The sequence below is a fragment of the Eufriesea mexicana genome, unplaced genomic scaffold, assembly GCF_001483705.2.
Source record: "Eufriesea mexicana isolate 0111107269 unplaced genomic scaffold, ASM148370v2 scaffold572, whole genome shotgun sequence".
In the NCBI taxonomy this organism is placed as follows: domain Eukaryota; kingdom Metazoa; phylum Arthropoda; class Insecta; order Hymenoptera; family Apidae; genus Eufriesea; species Eufriesea mexicana.
In genome coordinates this window covers 752,522-767,917 of record NW_016908738.1, presented here as the reverse complement: position 1 = coordinate 767,917, position 15,396 = coordinate 752,522, and the positions used below count along the sequence as shown (strand labels likewise).

At 25.2% G+C, this 15,396-nt stretch overlaps 3 protein-coding genes across 6 annotated transcripts; 2 read left to right on the top strand and 1 right to left on the bottom strand.

Moving 5' to 3' along the window:
* The first annotated feature begins 399 nt into the window (after window positions 1-399).
* Window positions 400-4,379, top strand: ValRS-m (Valyl-tRNA synthetase, mitochondrial). Its single transcript, XM_017897644.1, has 16 exons — window positions 400-487; window positions 559-751; window positions 825-1,071; window positions 1,151-1,379; window positions 1,449-1,628; window positions 1,709-1,833; window positions 1,973-2,235; window positions 2,302-2,530; window positions 2,599-2,721; window positions 2,801-2,908; window positions 2,976-3,135; window positions 3,219-3,487; window positions 3,596-3,808; window positions 3,876-3,981; window positions 4,052-4,230; window positions 4,308-4,379. Exons 1-16 carry the CDS (start codon window positions 400-402, stop codon window positions 4,377-4,379), a joined length of 2,784 nt encoding a protein of 927 aa, XP_017753133.1.
* Window positions 4,380-4,486: 107 nt separating this feature from the next.
* On the bottom strand, window positions 4,487-6,763 carry LOC108545909 (kelch domain-containing protein 4). Its single transcript, XM_017897728.1, has 8 exons — window positions 6,650-6,763; window positions 6,332-6,502; window positions 5,989-6,224; window positions 5,742-5,908; window positions 5,508-5,657; window positions 5,221-5,439; window positions 4,760-5,116; window positions 4,487-4,677 (listed from the first exon to the last, which is right to left on the bottom strand). The coding sequence occupies exons 1-8, from the start codon at window positions 6,761-6,763 to the stop codon at window positions 4,520-4,522; spliced, it is 1,572 nt and encodes a 523-aa protein (XP_017753217.1). The 3' UTR covers window positions 4,487-4,519.
* Window positions 6,764-7,420: 657 nt separating this feature from the next.
* On the top strand, window positions 7,421-13,038 carry fmt (phosphatase 6 regulatory subunit 1-like protein fmt). 4 transcript variants are annotated; one of them, XM_017897670.1, is made up of 19 exons: window positions 7,421-7,831; window positions 8,507-8,586; window positions 8,655-8,806; window positions 8,948-9,069; window positions 9,266-9,433; window positions 9,583-9,761; window positions 9,839-9,949; window positions 10,035-10,170; window positions 10,297-10,449; window positions 10,527-10,640; window positions 10,724-10,788; window positions 10,885-11,083; window positions 11,170-11,271; window positions 11,447-11,544; window positions 11,631-11,712; window positions 11,786-11,984; window positions 12,138-12,543; window positions 12,635-12,792; window positions 12,898-13,038. In XM_017897670.1, exons 1-18 carry the CDS (start codon window positions 7,772-7,774, stop codon window positions 12,780-12,782), a joined length of 2,574 nt encoding a protein of 857 aa, XP_017753159.1. In that variant the 5' UTR covers window positions 7,421-7,771; the 3' UTR covers window positions 12,783-12,792; window positions 12,898-13,038. The 4 variants fall into 4 exon arrangements, with proteins under 4 accessions (XP_017753159.1, XP_017753160.1, XP_017753161.1 ...); XM_017897671.1 differs by having other exon boundaries at window positions 12,635-12,797; XM_017897672.1 differs by having other exon boundaries at window positions 11,471-11,544; window positions 12,635-13,038.
* Window positions 13,039-15,396: the final 2,358 nt, after the last annotated feature.

The following is a 15,396-nucleotide window of genomic DNA, read 5'->3' as shown; positions in this document are numbered from 1 at the left end:
ATATAGATAAATATTAAACCTTGAGGATAAAAATAATATCATTTGTTTTGTTTTCATATTATTTATGCTCAATGTACTTTATCACAAAATCTTTTAATAGCAAATCTTTTATAAGAATTTGAATAAAAAATACTTAAGGAAAAAATATATTGTATAATATATATAACGTTACACAAAAAGTTTAATAGGTTTTATAGGTATATTTTGAATGAATGTATACTATTCTTTTAACACAAATTATTCTGCCACAGATTTGAGTATAGCTATATAGACGTTATTAACGTCTGTTATTGTATTAAATGAATGTTGTGATATTCGCTTTATAGGTTATGTGCCATTAAGGATTTGGATTAAAGAAAGACTAATTTGTAGAGTAATTTGTAATACATTTAATTCATAATGAAAACTGTACAATTTAATAGTTTACCACGCTTCAATTGTTGTTATAAATATTCTTACAATAAATTTACTACTCAACAGTTATCAGGTATAGTTTACATGATATGATATTTAAAAGAAAAACAATGTTTGTATTAAAGTATTACCTATACTCCTTAGATTTTCCAAAAACATATAATTCTAAAGAAATTGAACATAAATGGTATCAAATTTGGGAAAAAAACAATTATTTTGCTGTAAAAAATGATAAGGAAGCAACATTGAAAATGCTTTTACCTCCTCCTAATGTAACTGGTACATTGCATTTAGGTCATGCATTAACTGTTACGATTCAAGATATATTAGCAAGATGGTATCTTCACTAAAAATTATTAATGCATCAAATATTAAAATGAGGAACAGTTTGAAATATAATTTGCATTTAGGTATAGAATGAATGGTCATTCTGTAATATGGATACCAGGTTTTGACCATGCTGGAATTGCAACACAAATGATGGTAGAGAAACATTTACTTAAAACAAAAGCGATTAATAAATCAGATATAGGAAAAGAACAGTTTCTATCATATGTTTGGCAGTGGAGAAACGAAATGCAAAATTCTATAAGAACACAATTAAAAGCTTTAGGTGCTAGTTTAGATTGGTCCAGAGAGTATTTTACAATGAGTGAAGTATGGAATGCAATATTTTCTATAAGAAATATCTCAATTTTTAAAAAAACAATGTATTCTTTTATATTTGAAATTTTAGAATCATAATAATGCTGTAATAGAAGCACTTTTAATATTAAACGAACGAAATTTATTATATAGAAAAAAAGCTTTGATTAATTGGTCTACTACATTACACAGCACAATATCAGATATTGAAGTGGAACATTTATATATTAATAAAAAAACAGAACTTCAAGTGCCAGGATATAAGGAAAAGATTACATTTGGAGAAATAGCACATATAGCTTATCCAATAAAAGATTCAAGTAATATGTTTTTCATACTGTATATAATATTTAATTTCTGTAAATAAATTAATTTTAATTTCTTCTTAGAACATGAGATAATAGTGACAACTAGTAGACCAGAAACACTTTTTGGAGATGTAGCAATTGCTGTTCATCCAGATGATGAGAGATATGCAAAATATATTGGACAACAAGTTTGGCATCCTTTAAGAGAAACACATATACCTGTTATATCTGATTCTTTAGTTGATAAACAATTTGGTACAGGTAAATATATTTCAATTGTTTCAAGATCTTGTTGATTTGAATAGTGCATAATAATAATAAAAACTTTTTTATGAGTTTAGGTGTAATGAAAATAACAGCAGCACATGATCCTCTAGATTACATAATTGCAAATAATCATCAATTAGAAATTATTGAAGTTATCGATGAATGTGGAAACATAACAGAAAGAGGCAAACAATTCAAAGTATTTTTTAGTTAAATAATTATATTTTTATTATTATATATAATAATAATAAGTATTAAATGCTGTTATTCAACGAACTAGATTGTAATGTAACAAATGTTTCTAATATAATCTTTTGTATTGGAATATAAAATTTCAGGGATTGCCAAGATTTATTGCACGAAGGGAAGTTTTAAATGAATTGTCAAATAAGGGAATTCTAAAAAGTATTAGCGAACATAAGATGTGCATACCATTGTGCTCTAGGTCTCGCGATATTGTAGAATATTTACCAAGAGAACAATGGTTTATTAAGTGCAAAGACATGGCACAAAAAGCAATACAAACTGTAGAGGAGGGTCATCTAAAAATAATACCTACTATTCATAAAAAAACGTTTTGTCATTACCTTGTTAATATCAGGTAAAAAAAGATACACAATATGTAAAAAAAATTAATATTTATTTCTTAATTATAATATTTTTTTAGAGATTGGTGTATTTCAAGACAAATATGGTGGGGTCATTCTATTCCCGCATATTGTATAACAGCAGAAAGTAAAAGTGAATGGATAATTGCAAGAACCGAAGATGATGCAGAGGCTATTGTACAAAACAAATATGGTTCATGTGTAAAATTACATAAAGATCAAGATGTATTGGACACTTGGTTTTCTTCTGCTATACTTCCCTTTGCAGTAATGGGATGGCCAGAAAAAGTACAAAGTCATAATAATTAAATAATATGTAAATTATCATTACATTACATTATAGTATATATTTTCAGACAACAAATTTTAAAAAATATTATCCCTTAACATTAATGGAAACAGGAAGCGATATTCTTTTCTTTTGGGTTGCAAGGATGGTAATGCTAGGATTAGAATTGACTGATCGTCTGCCTTTTGATGTAAAATTTATTTTTTAATACCCATATCCCTCCCTTTTACTTTCTTTTTTCTGTAATAATTTAAAAATTATTATTTCAGGAAGTTTTGTTACATGGTCTCCTATGTGATGCTTATGGAAAAAAAATGTCTAAAACCTTAGGAAATATTATTTCTCCAGAAAATATTATCAATGGTATTACTTTAAATGTATGTATTAATATGTGTTTCATTCTAAAATATATTTTATTTACATTAAATATTATAATATATGTAGGAGCTCACAACACAAACAGAAAAAGGTCATAATGCTGGTGTTCTTGATAAATCTACTCTAAAACGAATGTTAAAGGCAAATAAGAAACTGTTTCCTAATGGTGTACCAGAATGCGGTGCAGATGCGTTACGCATGACATTATGTAGTCATAATATTAAAAGTTTGTATACATTAACTTATAATATTTTCCCTTCACCTATTAACATTGTAATTATTGCATCATAAATATTTATCTTTAAACAGATGAACATATTAACTTTGATATTATGGAATGTCAAGCAAACAAATACTTTTTAAATAAAATTTGGCAGGCAAGCAAATATGTCTTACTTATGACATGGAATAAAGAGTATAAAAAACCTACAAATCTGACAATTATTGATCAATGGATTTTAAGCAGACTATCCTTAATGATTAATATAATCAATGATTCGCTCATAAAACGAAATTTTCACATAGCCATTCAAGCAATGAGAAACTTCTTATACTATGAATTTTGTGACTTTTATTTGGTAAGATAGTAATTTTCAAATTTAAACTATTATTTAAGACATGTGACATCATATAAGAAAGTATTAAAAATATAATTACAGTTTACGTATAACTAATCTGATATCTAGGAAGCAACTAAATGGGGATTTAAAAGTGAAAGCATAAATACACATACAAGTCATACATACAGTTTGAGGAAATGTTTAGAGGTATTTTTACGTGCATCTGCACCTATAATACCATATATATCTGATGATTTGTATAAAAGATTATCAAACACATTTCCAGAATTTATGTCAATATCATCATTAATGGAAATAGAGTATCCAATACCAGAACACGTAATATATTGATATTTTAATATACGTTTTAGTATAATAATAAATTTATATTCACAATGTATTACAGTTCAGTGAATGGAGAGACATTTCTCTTGATGAAAGAGTAAATAAAGTCATAAGCATTGTATTAAAAATTAGAAGTATTTTAGTAAGTCATAGAAAAAATCTACAAGGTAATTATTTATATATTATATTACATACATGTTAATGTATTAAGAAATTAAGAAACTTTTTTATTTATAGTTCACATTATAATTAATAAGTCTGAAGATTTAAGTTTTTATAATGATGTGATAAATTTAATTAAAGCTGGAAGTAAAATTTATGATATTGTTATATTCCCAGAAAATAATTATATACAAAATGAAAATAGTGTTTGTTATCCTTATACTTCTGATTGTACACTATCTATTATTACAAAGGTAACTATAAAAGTTTTTTTTGTTATACATATATTTTAGATATGATGATTTATATCTATTACACATTTTATTTTTAGGATTCCTTTGTTCTAGAAGAACTTAAGAACAAAGTTTTAAATAACACAATTACACAAAGGAAAGAAAATTAAACAACTTAAAAGGATAATCAGAATCAATTATATCTAATTGAAGTTAAATAAGATATAAAGTATGAAATCAAATTAAATACTAAAATTAATTTAAAACATACTGTATTTAAATAATTTTATTTTACAATACATTAGAATCGTTAGTTTTCATCAATATCCATCTGTTCATCTACAGAATCATTTTCATGGCTGTCATCTGTATGTTCACTGTCTGAATTAGAATCACTAGAATCGAACCAAATGTGTGAAGACGTATCATCTTTTAATATTATTCTCCATTCATCTAATTTACGACAATCTAAAGGAAAAAAGTAAATATTAAAAAAACGTTGTTTTGTAAATTTCTGTTATATACATATATAACATTATGATATAAAGACCTAAACTATAAAAATCGCTGAGTACATATTGTCGATCTCCATCCTCAAACATACCGCCGTATAAATATAAAGTATTATGCTTTACAACAAGTCCAGAGCTTATTCTTGGACATGGAACAAACACATTTTTATATACGTTTTCTTTTTTATCAATAGCAGATGTTGATGTTGAACCTATTGTAACTGTGAATATTCCATCATCATCAGTAACTTTAGATTCAATAGTGTTAGAAGGAGATTCTTCTATTTCCGTATCACTGCTATCTTCGTCTTTTATATCATTTTTCTGTCCCTCTTCATTTTTCGGTTTTCTCCTTCGACGCCGTGTGATTATATCTTTTGTTCCGTTTAATGTCACTGATATTAAATAATAATATATTCTTTTATTTTACTATAATATTAAAAGCAGTGATAAATAACTACTGTAATTTTTGTTAGAACTTTTTTTTATAATTAACTACCTATGTGCCATTGGAATTTTTCTAAATCTAAAGCTATTAAGTCATTATAAAATATTCCATTGAATTCCTCTTCATTAACTTCTTCATCAAAAACTCCACCAAATAAATAAGCCAAGTTAGGTTGAACCAAAGTAGCTGATATACTGCATCGTGGTGATACTTTAATTCCAGACTGTTTTATAAATATCCATTTCCATTTCAAGCTAGTGTGATCATTTTCTACAATGTAATATTTAACGTTATTTAAGATTTTAATATGAGATATTTTATGTAAAGAAATTACTTACTCTCAGGAGCCATTAGAAACATGTCACTATGTATACATCCTTTATCAACACCTTTTTTTACTCTTTCTTTATTATAGCCACCATAGAGAAGAAGTTTATTTTCAGGTGTTGACAACAATATACACCCAGATCTTGGAAGTGGTGGAGTACCTGTAATTGTATATGATATAACTTTAATATAATTTTAAACATAAATTTTTCATTTGTTCTTTACTACATTTAAGAGAACTTTACCAGATACTTCAATTTTATGCCATACATATGTTTCAAGATTAAATATGTGTACATCATTATAATATTTATAATCTCTTAAATTATCATGAAATCCACCAAAAATTATTAATTGTTTTTTTATATGTGCCATTCTGTGACCACTTCTGGCTGATGGCCCACCAGGTGCCCTTAAATAACGATTAAAAACATTAAGCAACAAAAAAGCTTTACATATGAAATATTTAAAATTGTTATATGGTAAACATACAAAATCTTTTCCCATTTTTTTTCTGCAAATCGATAAACCCATAAATCTTTATAGTGATAAAATTGTGATTCTGATGGACTTGTAAATTCACCACCAAATATCCATAGTTCTCCTTTATTTGCTGTTGTGATTAATGCTTGATGACCACAACGTGGAGGTGGAGCACCAGGTGCTTTTATAATCATCCATTCATTTTTATTTAAATTATACATAAACATGTCTCCATAAACAAATGTCTATGGACAAATGTAATATTTACCAAGTACTTAAAAAAGTTAATTAAAATAAACTCTATTATTGTTTCTTAAATTTTATGTCAACATTCAAAATATTTTTAAATTACCGTCCGTCCATCATAAAATTGTCCACCAAACATAATAAGTTCATCTTTAAAAGGATGTGCTGTTAGAGTAAAATTCATACGTCTAGATGGTGGTGATACTGTTTTTTCAATAACATGTTGTCTTCTAGATTCTTCTTTTTCAATTTGAGCAATAACTTGTTCTATATCATCCTAAAATTTATAAGAATAAATTAATATTATTTTTTATTAAATTTACCTCATAATTATATATTAAATAACATTTTAATTAAAAAATTAAATATCTTTTAAATAAAAAAAAAAAGAAAAAATTTCTACATATTTATACATTAGTCTAACCTCTCCAATTTTAGCTAATTCTTTTTTTTGTTTAACATTCAATTTTTTCTCAGTTTTAAGTGCAGTTTTTACACTGCCACTTATTTTCTTCTTGTTTTTATCTTTTTTACCCATATTATAAAATAAACCTTTTCAAAAGTACAAAACGTTTAACTCTTAAATTAAAACAACCACGTGATACAAATATATTTATTAAAGCAAAGTTATTGTTCTTCGTAGTATAGTATGTAATACTTTCTTAACTACACATATTAATAAATGTAACTAAATAATTGACTTAAATATTGTTTGTAACAAAAAATCAGCAATGTTCTGTTCGTCACTAAAATTTTTTAAAGTTTTTGAAAGACGTACTAAAAAATTGTAACAAATTGTTGAAAAACTTTTTTCCATATATATTATATCTCATATATATATTATATATCGTATATAAATATAGTAAATAATAAATAATAATGGTAAATAATAATAGTAAATAACAAAGTGACAATTAAATTTTTATTTCAGAATATCATATACAATTATGCATTAATTCCTATTAACATTGTTTTATGATTTTTTAAAAATATATTTTTATTCGATGTTTTTAACATCGATTGTATTGTTATTATATAATATATAAAAGAGTATATTATTTAAAATACAGTTCAATTGTGTTTCTTGAATTTTTACTTCCAATATTAATATTTTTTTGTTTAATTTATATTATTTGCTCGCTATGAAAACAGTACCTAAATTTCAATCGCAAAATCAAATGTTCTGAAATAAGGTACATTTCTTTCCTTGAAAGTCGATCGCAAAGTATTACTTCTGCGGCAAACGTCAAAGTTGAAACAACTCTTAATAAGAGTTCCTGCTTTTTGAAGAAAAAGTGACATTTTGAAATCTGTTTTGTCAAAAAAAAAGAATTCTATTATTTTATTCCTCACAGGGACGCTGTGAGGTTGTTGCAACAATTATTCACAGCATCGTCACAGTCCTAATACGTTCATGCAATGTTAGTTGGCTCTTTATCCCGCGAAGCATTACATTATTTTTTTAGTGGCCACTTCAATGTTGTGATTATTTTCACATCTGATTAATCGTATCGTGGTCGAGTAAGGTGAGATACGCGGTCGCATCATGTTTTGGGCAAATAATTACGTGTCATCTCCTAATATTGAGGCTCTTCTCAACAAAGAGGTAAAAAAACCTATTTTCGGTTAAAACAGTTTTTCTTTAATGATTTGAATCTCACACGTTTAAAAAATTTGTTAAGAATCCAATTTAAGAATATTATATACATTTTAATTATGAGTTTTCGTGTTATATTATTATTTTCCTGATTTCAAAATTATGTGTATTATGATTTATTTGATACTATTTCTTTTGTACAGTTTTAATACCTTCTAATAATAAAAATTTGTAAAAAATATTAATAATTTCCAAGAGATGTTTTAAAATAATAAACTTTTTATGTAAAAATATTATTTTTCTTAGATGAAAATGAATAATAGATGCGTTTCTTAAAAACTATAATGTTCTTAATGACTACCATAAGATTCAAATATTTCATGCTTATAATGTTTATACATATTTCTTCATTTTTATTTCTTCTATATTAATTTAATAAATCTTTTTATTTAATATTAAACTATGCTACTATAAATTGTTTTGTTTTTATAGTCAATGAAAGGAATATTGATATATCATATAAACTTCTTATGTTTTTTTGATAATCTATTTTTTAAATAATTGATTAAATATAATTTAATGATATTAATCTTTTCATTTATATTAACATTAAAGAATGTAAATTTAATTTTTTTTATATTTTGTACACATCAATTATTATTTGGATGTTACATTACACTTTAGGATGTTACATTACATGAATTAATGGATGAAGAGGATATTTTACAAGAATGTAAAAGCCAAAATAAAAAACTTATTGAATTGTAAGTAAAATTAAAGTATATATCTAGTAATAATAAATATAAATGTCTTTATATGATATTGTTTGTAGTCTTACAAGAGCTGATGTAATGGAAGAATTAATAATACTTACAACTAAAGAACCATCAACAGATATAGAAGAACGTTGGCGTTATAAATATCCAAATGTAGCTTGTGAACTACTAACTTGTGATGTAGCAGTTTTAAATGAAAGATTAGCAGGTTTGAACAAATCTCTTTGAATATACTTATAAAAACTTAATTTTTTTATGATAAAAATTGCAAGATCAAGAAGTTTATAATTTAAATATCAATAATCTTAAATTTCAAAAATGACATTAATAAAAGTTTATTGTATTTTAGGCAACAAGGCATTGTTAGCAAAACTTTATTCTTTTATTGATACGGACCAACCATTAAATCCTCTTTTGGCATCATTTTTTAGCAAAACTATTGGAGTACTTATCGGTCGCAAAGCTGTTCAGGTGATTATAAGTTAATATAATAAATTTATTAAAATTGAATATAAAGAACAATATAGTAAGTAGTTTTACACAATAATAATAATCTTTGTAATTAAAGTATAATTGTATTATAAATATTAAACACTAAATTACCTTTTCTTTCACTCCTTGATCAAACCTAAACCTTCAAATCCCATATTTCCTTCTTTTCCATCAGAACTGGTATTCGTATCAGTTCACTTGTTTGCAGCTTTTAGAGTTTTTAAAAAGTCGTCAAACATGCGTCGATCTGCTTTTACAACATTTAGAAACATCTGCAATTATGGACTTAGTACTGAAACTTGTTAGTCAGATTGAAGGAAATATGCGGCAAAATATGCTATATGTAAGAAGTTATAAAATTCTTATTTTTTAAGAATGTAATTTAATAATTTAATTTTTAATTTACTATTTATTTTCTTGATTATGGTAATTTATTTTGCAATAAATCCAAATATCTTATTTCAAATTTTATATGCTTATTTACTTTAACAGTGGTTGGATAGTCAACAATTAGTGCAAAGAGTAATAAAATTATTATCTCCAAATTCTGAATCAAGCAAACATGCAAATGCTGCACAATTACTTTGTGATATGATAATTGCTGCAAGGGAATATCAGCGTACGGTTACAGCACCCACTAGTTCAGATCCTATTTTAAACACTCTTGAGTCGTATGTATTAAATAAAACAAATAATGTTAAGTAAAATTAGTATGTGTAAAATATTTAAATTACATCTTTAATTATAGAACAGATACAGTAAGCCTGTTACTAGAGACTATTTTAACTGGAGAAAAACTAGAAAGTAGTATTCTTGGTGGAATTCAGGTACTTCTTACACTTTTACCAAAAGCTAACAAGTAAGGATGTAAATTATTTTAAAAAATTTTTAACTACTTGCAAAGAAATGTACATATCTTATTAAAGTAATATTTAAATTTCCAGTGAAAGAAATGAGGATAGTGTTCATGGAAATGATATTGAAGACGAAATTATAGATAGTGAAAAACGGATAAAGATATCAAATGCAACTTTGCCTTATTTAGAACAGTTTCATAAATTACTATTAGATCCACCTTATGTAAATATCATATTCAATATTATACATTCACTAAACAATTTAATATTTTTATAAAAGTTAAATACTTTTGCACTGAAAAAGATTTGATTTAATATATTTTTTTAAGAATACTTTTTTATATTACAGAAACCTCCCGTCAAAACAACTACTGGTGTATTAGAATGTCCAGTTGGTCTTACGCGTTTACATGTTGCAAAATTGTTTACGACATTAATGACAACTGAAAATGTGAAGGTTTATGAAGCCTTAGTAGAATTAGGAACATTCCAAACGTTACTTGTAAGTAAATTTCATACTAACAAAAATTTTAATTTATGTTACTAAAAATGATGAATGGTTTACTTTGTTACTTTAAGGATTTATTTTTTAAATATACATGGAACAATTTTCTACATACTCAAGTACAATATTGCCTGGCATTAGCTATTAATTGTGATTTTAAGGATACAAATGACATTATTTATGTTAATGTAAGTATTCTAATCAATAAGATTAAAGATATATGTCTCAAAGAGAAAATATCTTTTATTAATTTTATTAAACTAATTTCTAGATATTTAATAAATGCAGATTAATAGATCGAATTTTGGAAGCATGGGATAAAAATGATAGTAAACAGTATGTTAAATAGTAATAATAAAAAAGATATTACATCAAGTTATATTTTAGAGTAATACAATGGTTTTATTAAAACAATTATATTTTATATTTTAGAAATAAAGAAATTAAAAGTAAACAGGGATATATGGGCCATTTAATAAACATTGCGAATAACATTGTTAATCAATGTGAGAAAAGTGAACATTTAAATAAATTTTTAAAAGATAATTTATTACCCGAGTGTCTTAATAATTGGGAAAATTTTGTGAATGTGGAATTAACAAAAATTAATAAAACTCATCAAATTCCTTTGGTATATATGAATGATTACATAAATTTTCATTTTATATTAATATTAGAATTTATTATCATTATTTACATTTTAATCCGAATTTTTAGGGTGGAAACATCCAGGCAACCATGACAAATTCCAGTGAAAATTCAAATGAATATAGTTCTTTCCCCCAAGAAGAGTTTCTTCAGGTTCAGCGAGTGGAACAAGTTAGTAACATATTTATATATAAAATAAATATTATGTGTAATTAAAAAATGCAGTGCGAAGTATAGATATATAGATATATGTATTTTATTTTATTTATATGTATAGATATATAGGATATTTATTTTTTAAATATAATGTATTATTATTTTTCATAATATTGTACAACATGAATAGTTTTACTCCAATTATTTGGAACAGCACATAACACCACGATTTACTGAAAATTTCGGACTTGTCGACGATAAATTTAATGATCGCGATGCTGCTCTTCAGTAAGTAATATAATACATTTTTATAATTCATTAATATAAAGTAACATCTCTATAACATTTTACCTTTTTCATAAATGCTATTATAGTAACTCAGTTGACCACTTGACAACATTGGCCTTTACACTCAGTGAAGAAGACCTAGATAAAAGGGAAGATATGTTCAATAAGGTACAAGTAATATTAATAAAAATTTATTAGTTGTAATATCACAAATTTCTAAATTCTTAATGAACTTACACAGATATGTCAGCAAAAACAAAAGGCTGATCTGGAAGATTGTAACACAGGAGTAGAATGGGGTGATGAAGGTGAACTTACTTTTCAAACAGTGGTGGATAAACGTGATTGGCCAACAAAGCAACAACATAATGATTCTAACTCATCTGATGAGGATGATGAAGATCCACGAGACATGCATATGGAAATTGATTCTACAGAGCGTATGGTTTAATTTTCATGATTACTTTTATTTTTATTACTTCATACAAAATAAATTTTTTATTTGCTATTACTGTTAAGCATAAGGATTCTTAATGTTTAATTCAATCATTTTGAAATTTATTACATTGCTGCATTAATATTTATTACCTCAGCTTGGAATTCAATGGAACCATTATCTACCAATACTGCACTTCCTGAAGTAAGCCCATGGGATGTTGTTCCATCAGAACCAGTTGAATCTACTGGTTGGGCAAATTTTGATAACTTTGAAAACACTCTTAACATGGAAAATTCTGTGATAATATATAATAAATTGAGTGATGATGGTAAAAAAGAAATGTTGAATACAGCAACAATTGAGAATAAAATGGAAACTGCACCGGGGAACAAAGTAACTGTAGAAGCTATTGGAGCAGGTGATATGAAAATTGGAGATTCAATTGATAGTACTGCTTCATTTATAGAAACAAATATAAAGCACCAAAGTACCGAAAGTAGTTTGTTTTCCAGTTGTACTGCTGATAAAAATGCAAATCCAAGTAAAATTGTAGATAACAGGTAAGGAAAGAACATATATATATATATATATTATTATACACATAAAAATATAATGTATAATATATATTTGCATACATATTAAAAATTTTAGAGACATCAAGTGTGAAGGAAACGTAAAGAATACAGAACTTGCGACTACTACCGTACAAAATGAAAAGTCTTCGAGTGATTATAAAATCTCGTGTAGTTTAAAAAATGCATCATCGGAAGCTGTCTTATCATCAACAGATGCCAAATGAAAACTTATTTGTTGAGTATGGCATTACAATAGAACAAAGAAAAAAAAAAAATCATATCAAGTATAAATTTGTACGAACGATCAGAATACATATTACGTCCCTATATTTTCATTAGATCACATTAATTGTGCTTCATTGCGTTGGCGCCTGGGTAACAACTCACAGCAGGGTATAAGTATGGATTGAAAAGTAAAAGACTAACCGACGCTCAACTATGAATAGTATATTACTTGATGTATATGTACATGTTCTCGGATCGCCAAAGTTTCAATTATAAATACAACTTCGTAAAATACAATTTTCCAGATTTTCTTAATGGACATTGTTATTAAAAATTTCTTTAGATTGTTATTTGTATGTAATTAATATAAAAATTTAATTGAAAACGTAAATTGAATAGTTACACATTATTTGTGTTGCGTATTCCGTATATTATTATATTAGCATGACGAGGTAGACAAAGTATAATTTGTACAAAATCGCTGAATACCAAGATTAATCGAACTTGGTCGCCTGATACCTGTTCTCACAGAAGTATTACATGCTGATGTGTGTATATATGTACATGTACATACATACATATACACATACATACATACATATATTGTAATGTTTTAAGTGATACTGATACGAGGCTCCTTAAAAAAAATCACCGTAAATAATAATATTTAATAAAAATCTGGTGCTTTTGCTTCGTTCGATAAGGCAAAGGTACTTTCGTGCAGTGCCTATTGTTTAATTAAACGTTTGCTCGTGCAACGATGCGATATAAACAAAAAAGAAGATTATGTATTTTTATTATGTTGATAGTAGTATTCATCCAATATATACACATATAATGTAGTGAAGTATTTCAATAATGAATTTACCTTCATTTGCATTCCAATAAGAAAATTCAGTAAAACTTAATAATTGTAATAATTCTTCAAAACGATCTTCCAAAGAAACTATGATATTTATTGAATTAAAAGGTTCGAAATTTTAAATAGTTTGTACTTATCATTAATATGTGTATAGATTTTTAAAACATAATTTTGTGACCTAAGTTTTCTCATTGTTTTAATAATTTTGTTTGCCTTGAAAGTTTTTGATATAACAATGTGTTTATAGTATCGTACATGAAATATTGTACATAAGTGATAAATATAAGCAGTGTTCAGAATTTAAAAAAGATATTATTATTACTTTTAATATTTTTATTTGATATTATTATGTAACACTATTAACATTATAAAAGTAATACATGGTGTCGTATATATATCATAGTTAAAAACATTGATATATCTTAATTCATGATTCATAAATTATAAAAAGTAAAAATGGGAAAGTTATAACTAAAATGTATTGCAAACATAATCGAGATATTTCTAGTTAATAAAATAAAATCTAAAAATTTCGCAATGTTTTGTCATAGTAGAAACCAATTTATTTAGTCAAACGGTATTTATTTAAAAAAGATTATTTAAACAGATTTGGATAGATAAATTTTATTTGCACTAAGTTTTAAAGTTGAAGAAATTTCCCTAAAAATTTATTATTCTTATAGATCAATAATACTAATACAAACTATAAAATATAAGATAAATTTAACGTTTAATGCATTTTATAATTACTTAAGCACAAGATACTAAATTTCTTTTATGATTTTCAAATTTAATATTCATAATTTTTTTAGCTCCTGAAATTAAATGTAATAACAATGATTTGTTTTGAAAATAAAGTATAATATAGATATGATAAGCATGTCATAATAATTTTACAAGTATAGAATAATTCACAATTACAATTTTATAATTATACAAGTATTTTACAAGTATCCTTAAAATTTTAAAACAAAAATTTAAAAATAAAGAATTGTATTTTACATAAATTTGCGATTCTTTCTATCATATTTTATTAGAATTTATATATTTTCTTAATTTTACATCAATTTTCTACACTTACATATAAACATATTATCATAAATTAATATAAAATATACTTATATTATATAATTTAAAATTTTATTGTACAATGACAAGAATCTTTACAAGAAAATATTTTACATTAACCACAAGACCTTATAAACAATGTAATATTATAGTGTGATAATTATACTTTCCTTCTGTTTAAGAATTTATGCCTTAAAAATATAAACTTAATACTTCGTAAATCTACACATAATTTATACATTATTTTTAAGGAGTGAAAGCTATATCTACACTTCTATCTCCTTAATGACAAGTTACATTAAATATAATGTATTTTTGAAAATGACATTGAATACGTAACATTTGAAAATCAAGTTGATCAGTGGTTATCAATTGAGAATAGCTATCATACATGTATGCATAGAAATTCTGAAAAATTAAAAGTGCAGGATACACAATTGATCTCATTATCTTTTAAGTGATTAATTTGAATGCAATTTTAGATTCAATTATAACTCGTAGAACATAACAAAACCTTAATCTATTTACACAGTTAGTATATCAGTTGAATCCGAAGTCACATAAGGTGATTGGTCTATTCTAAACTTTGCTTGATGTTAGATCTATTATGTAGTAAATTAGTTTGCTTATTGTTCGTTCATATAACTGACATCTCGAAATTAATCTTATATATATATTTCAAT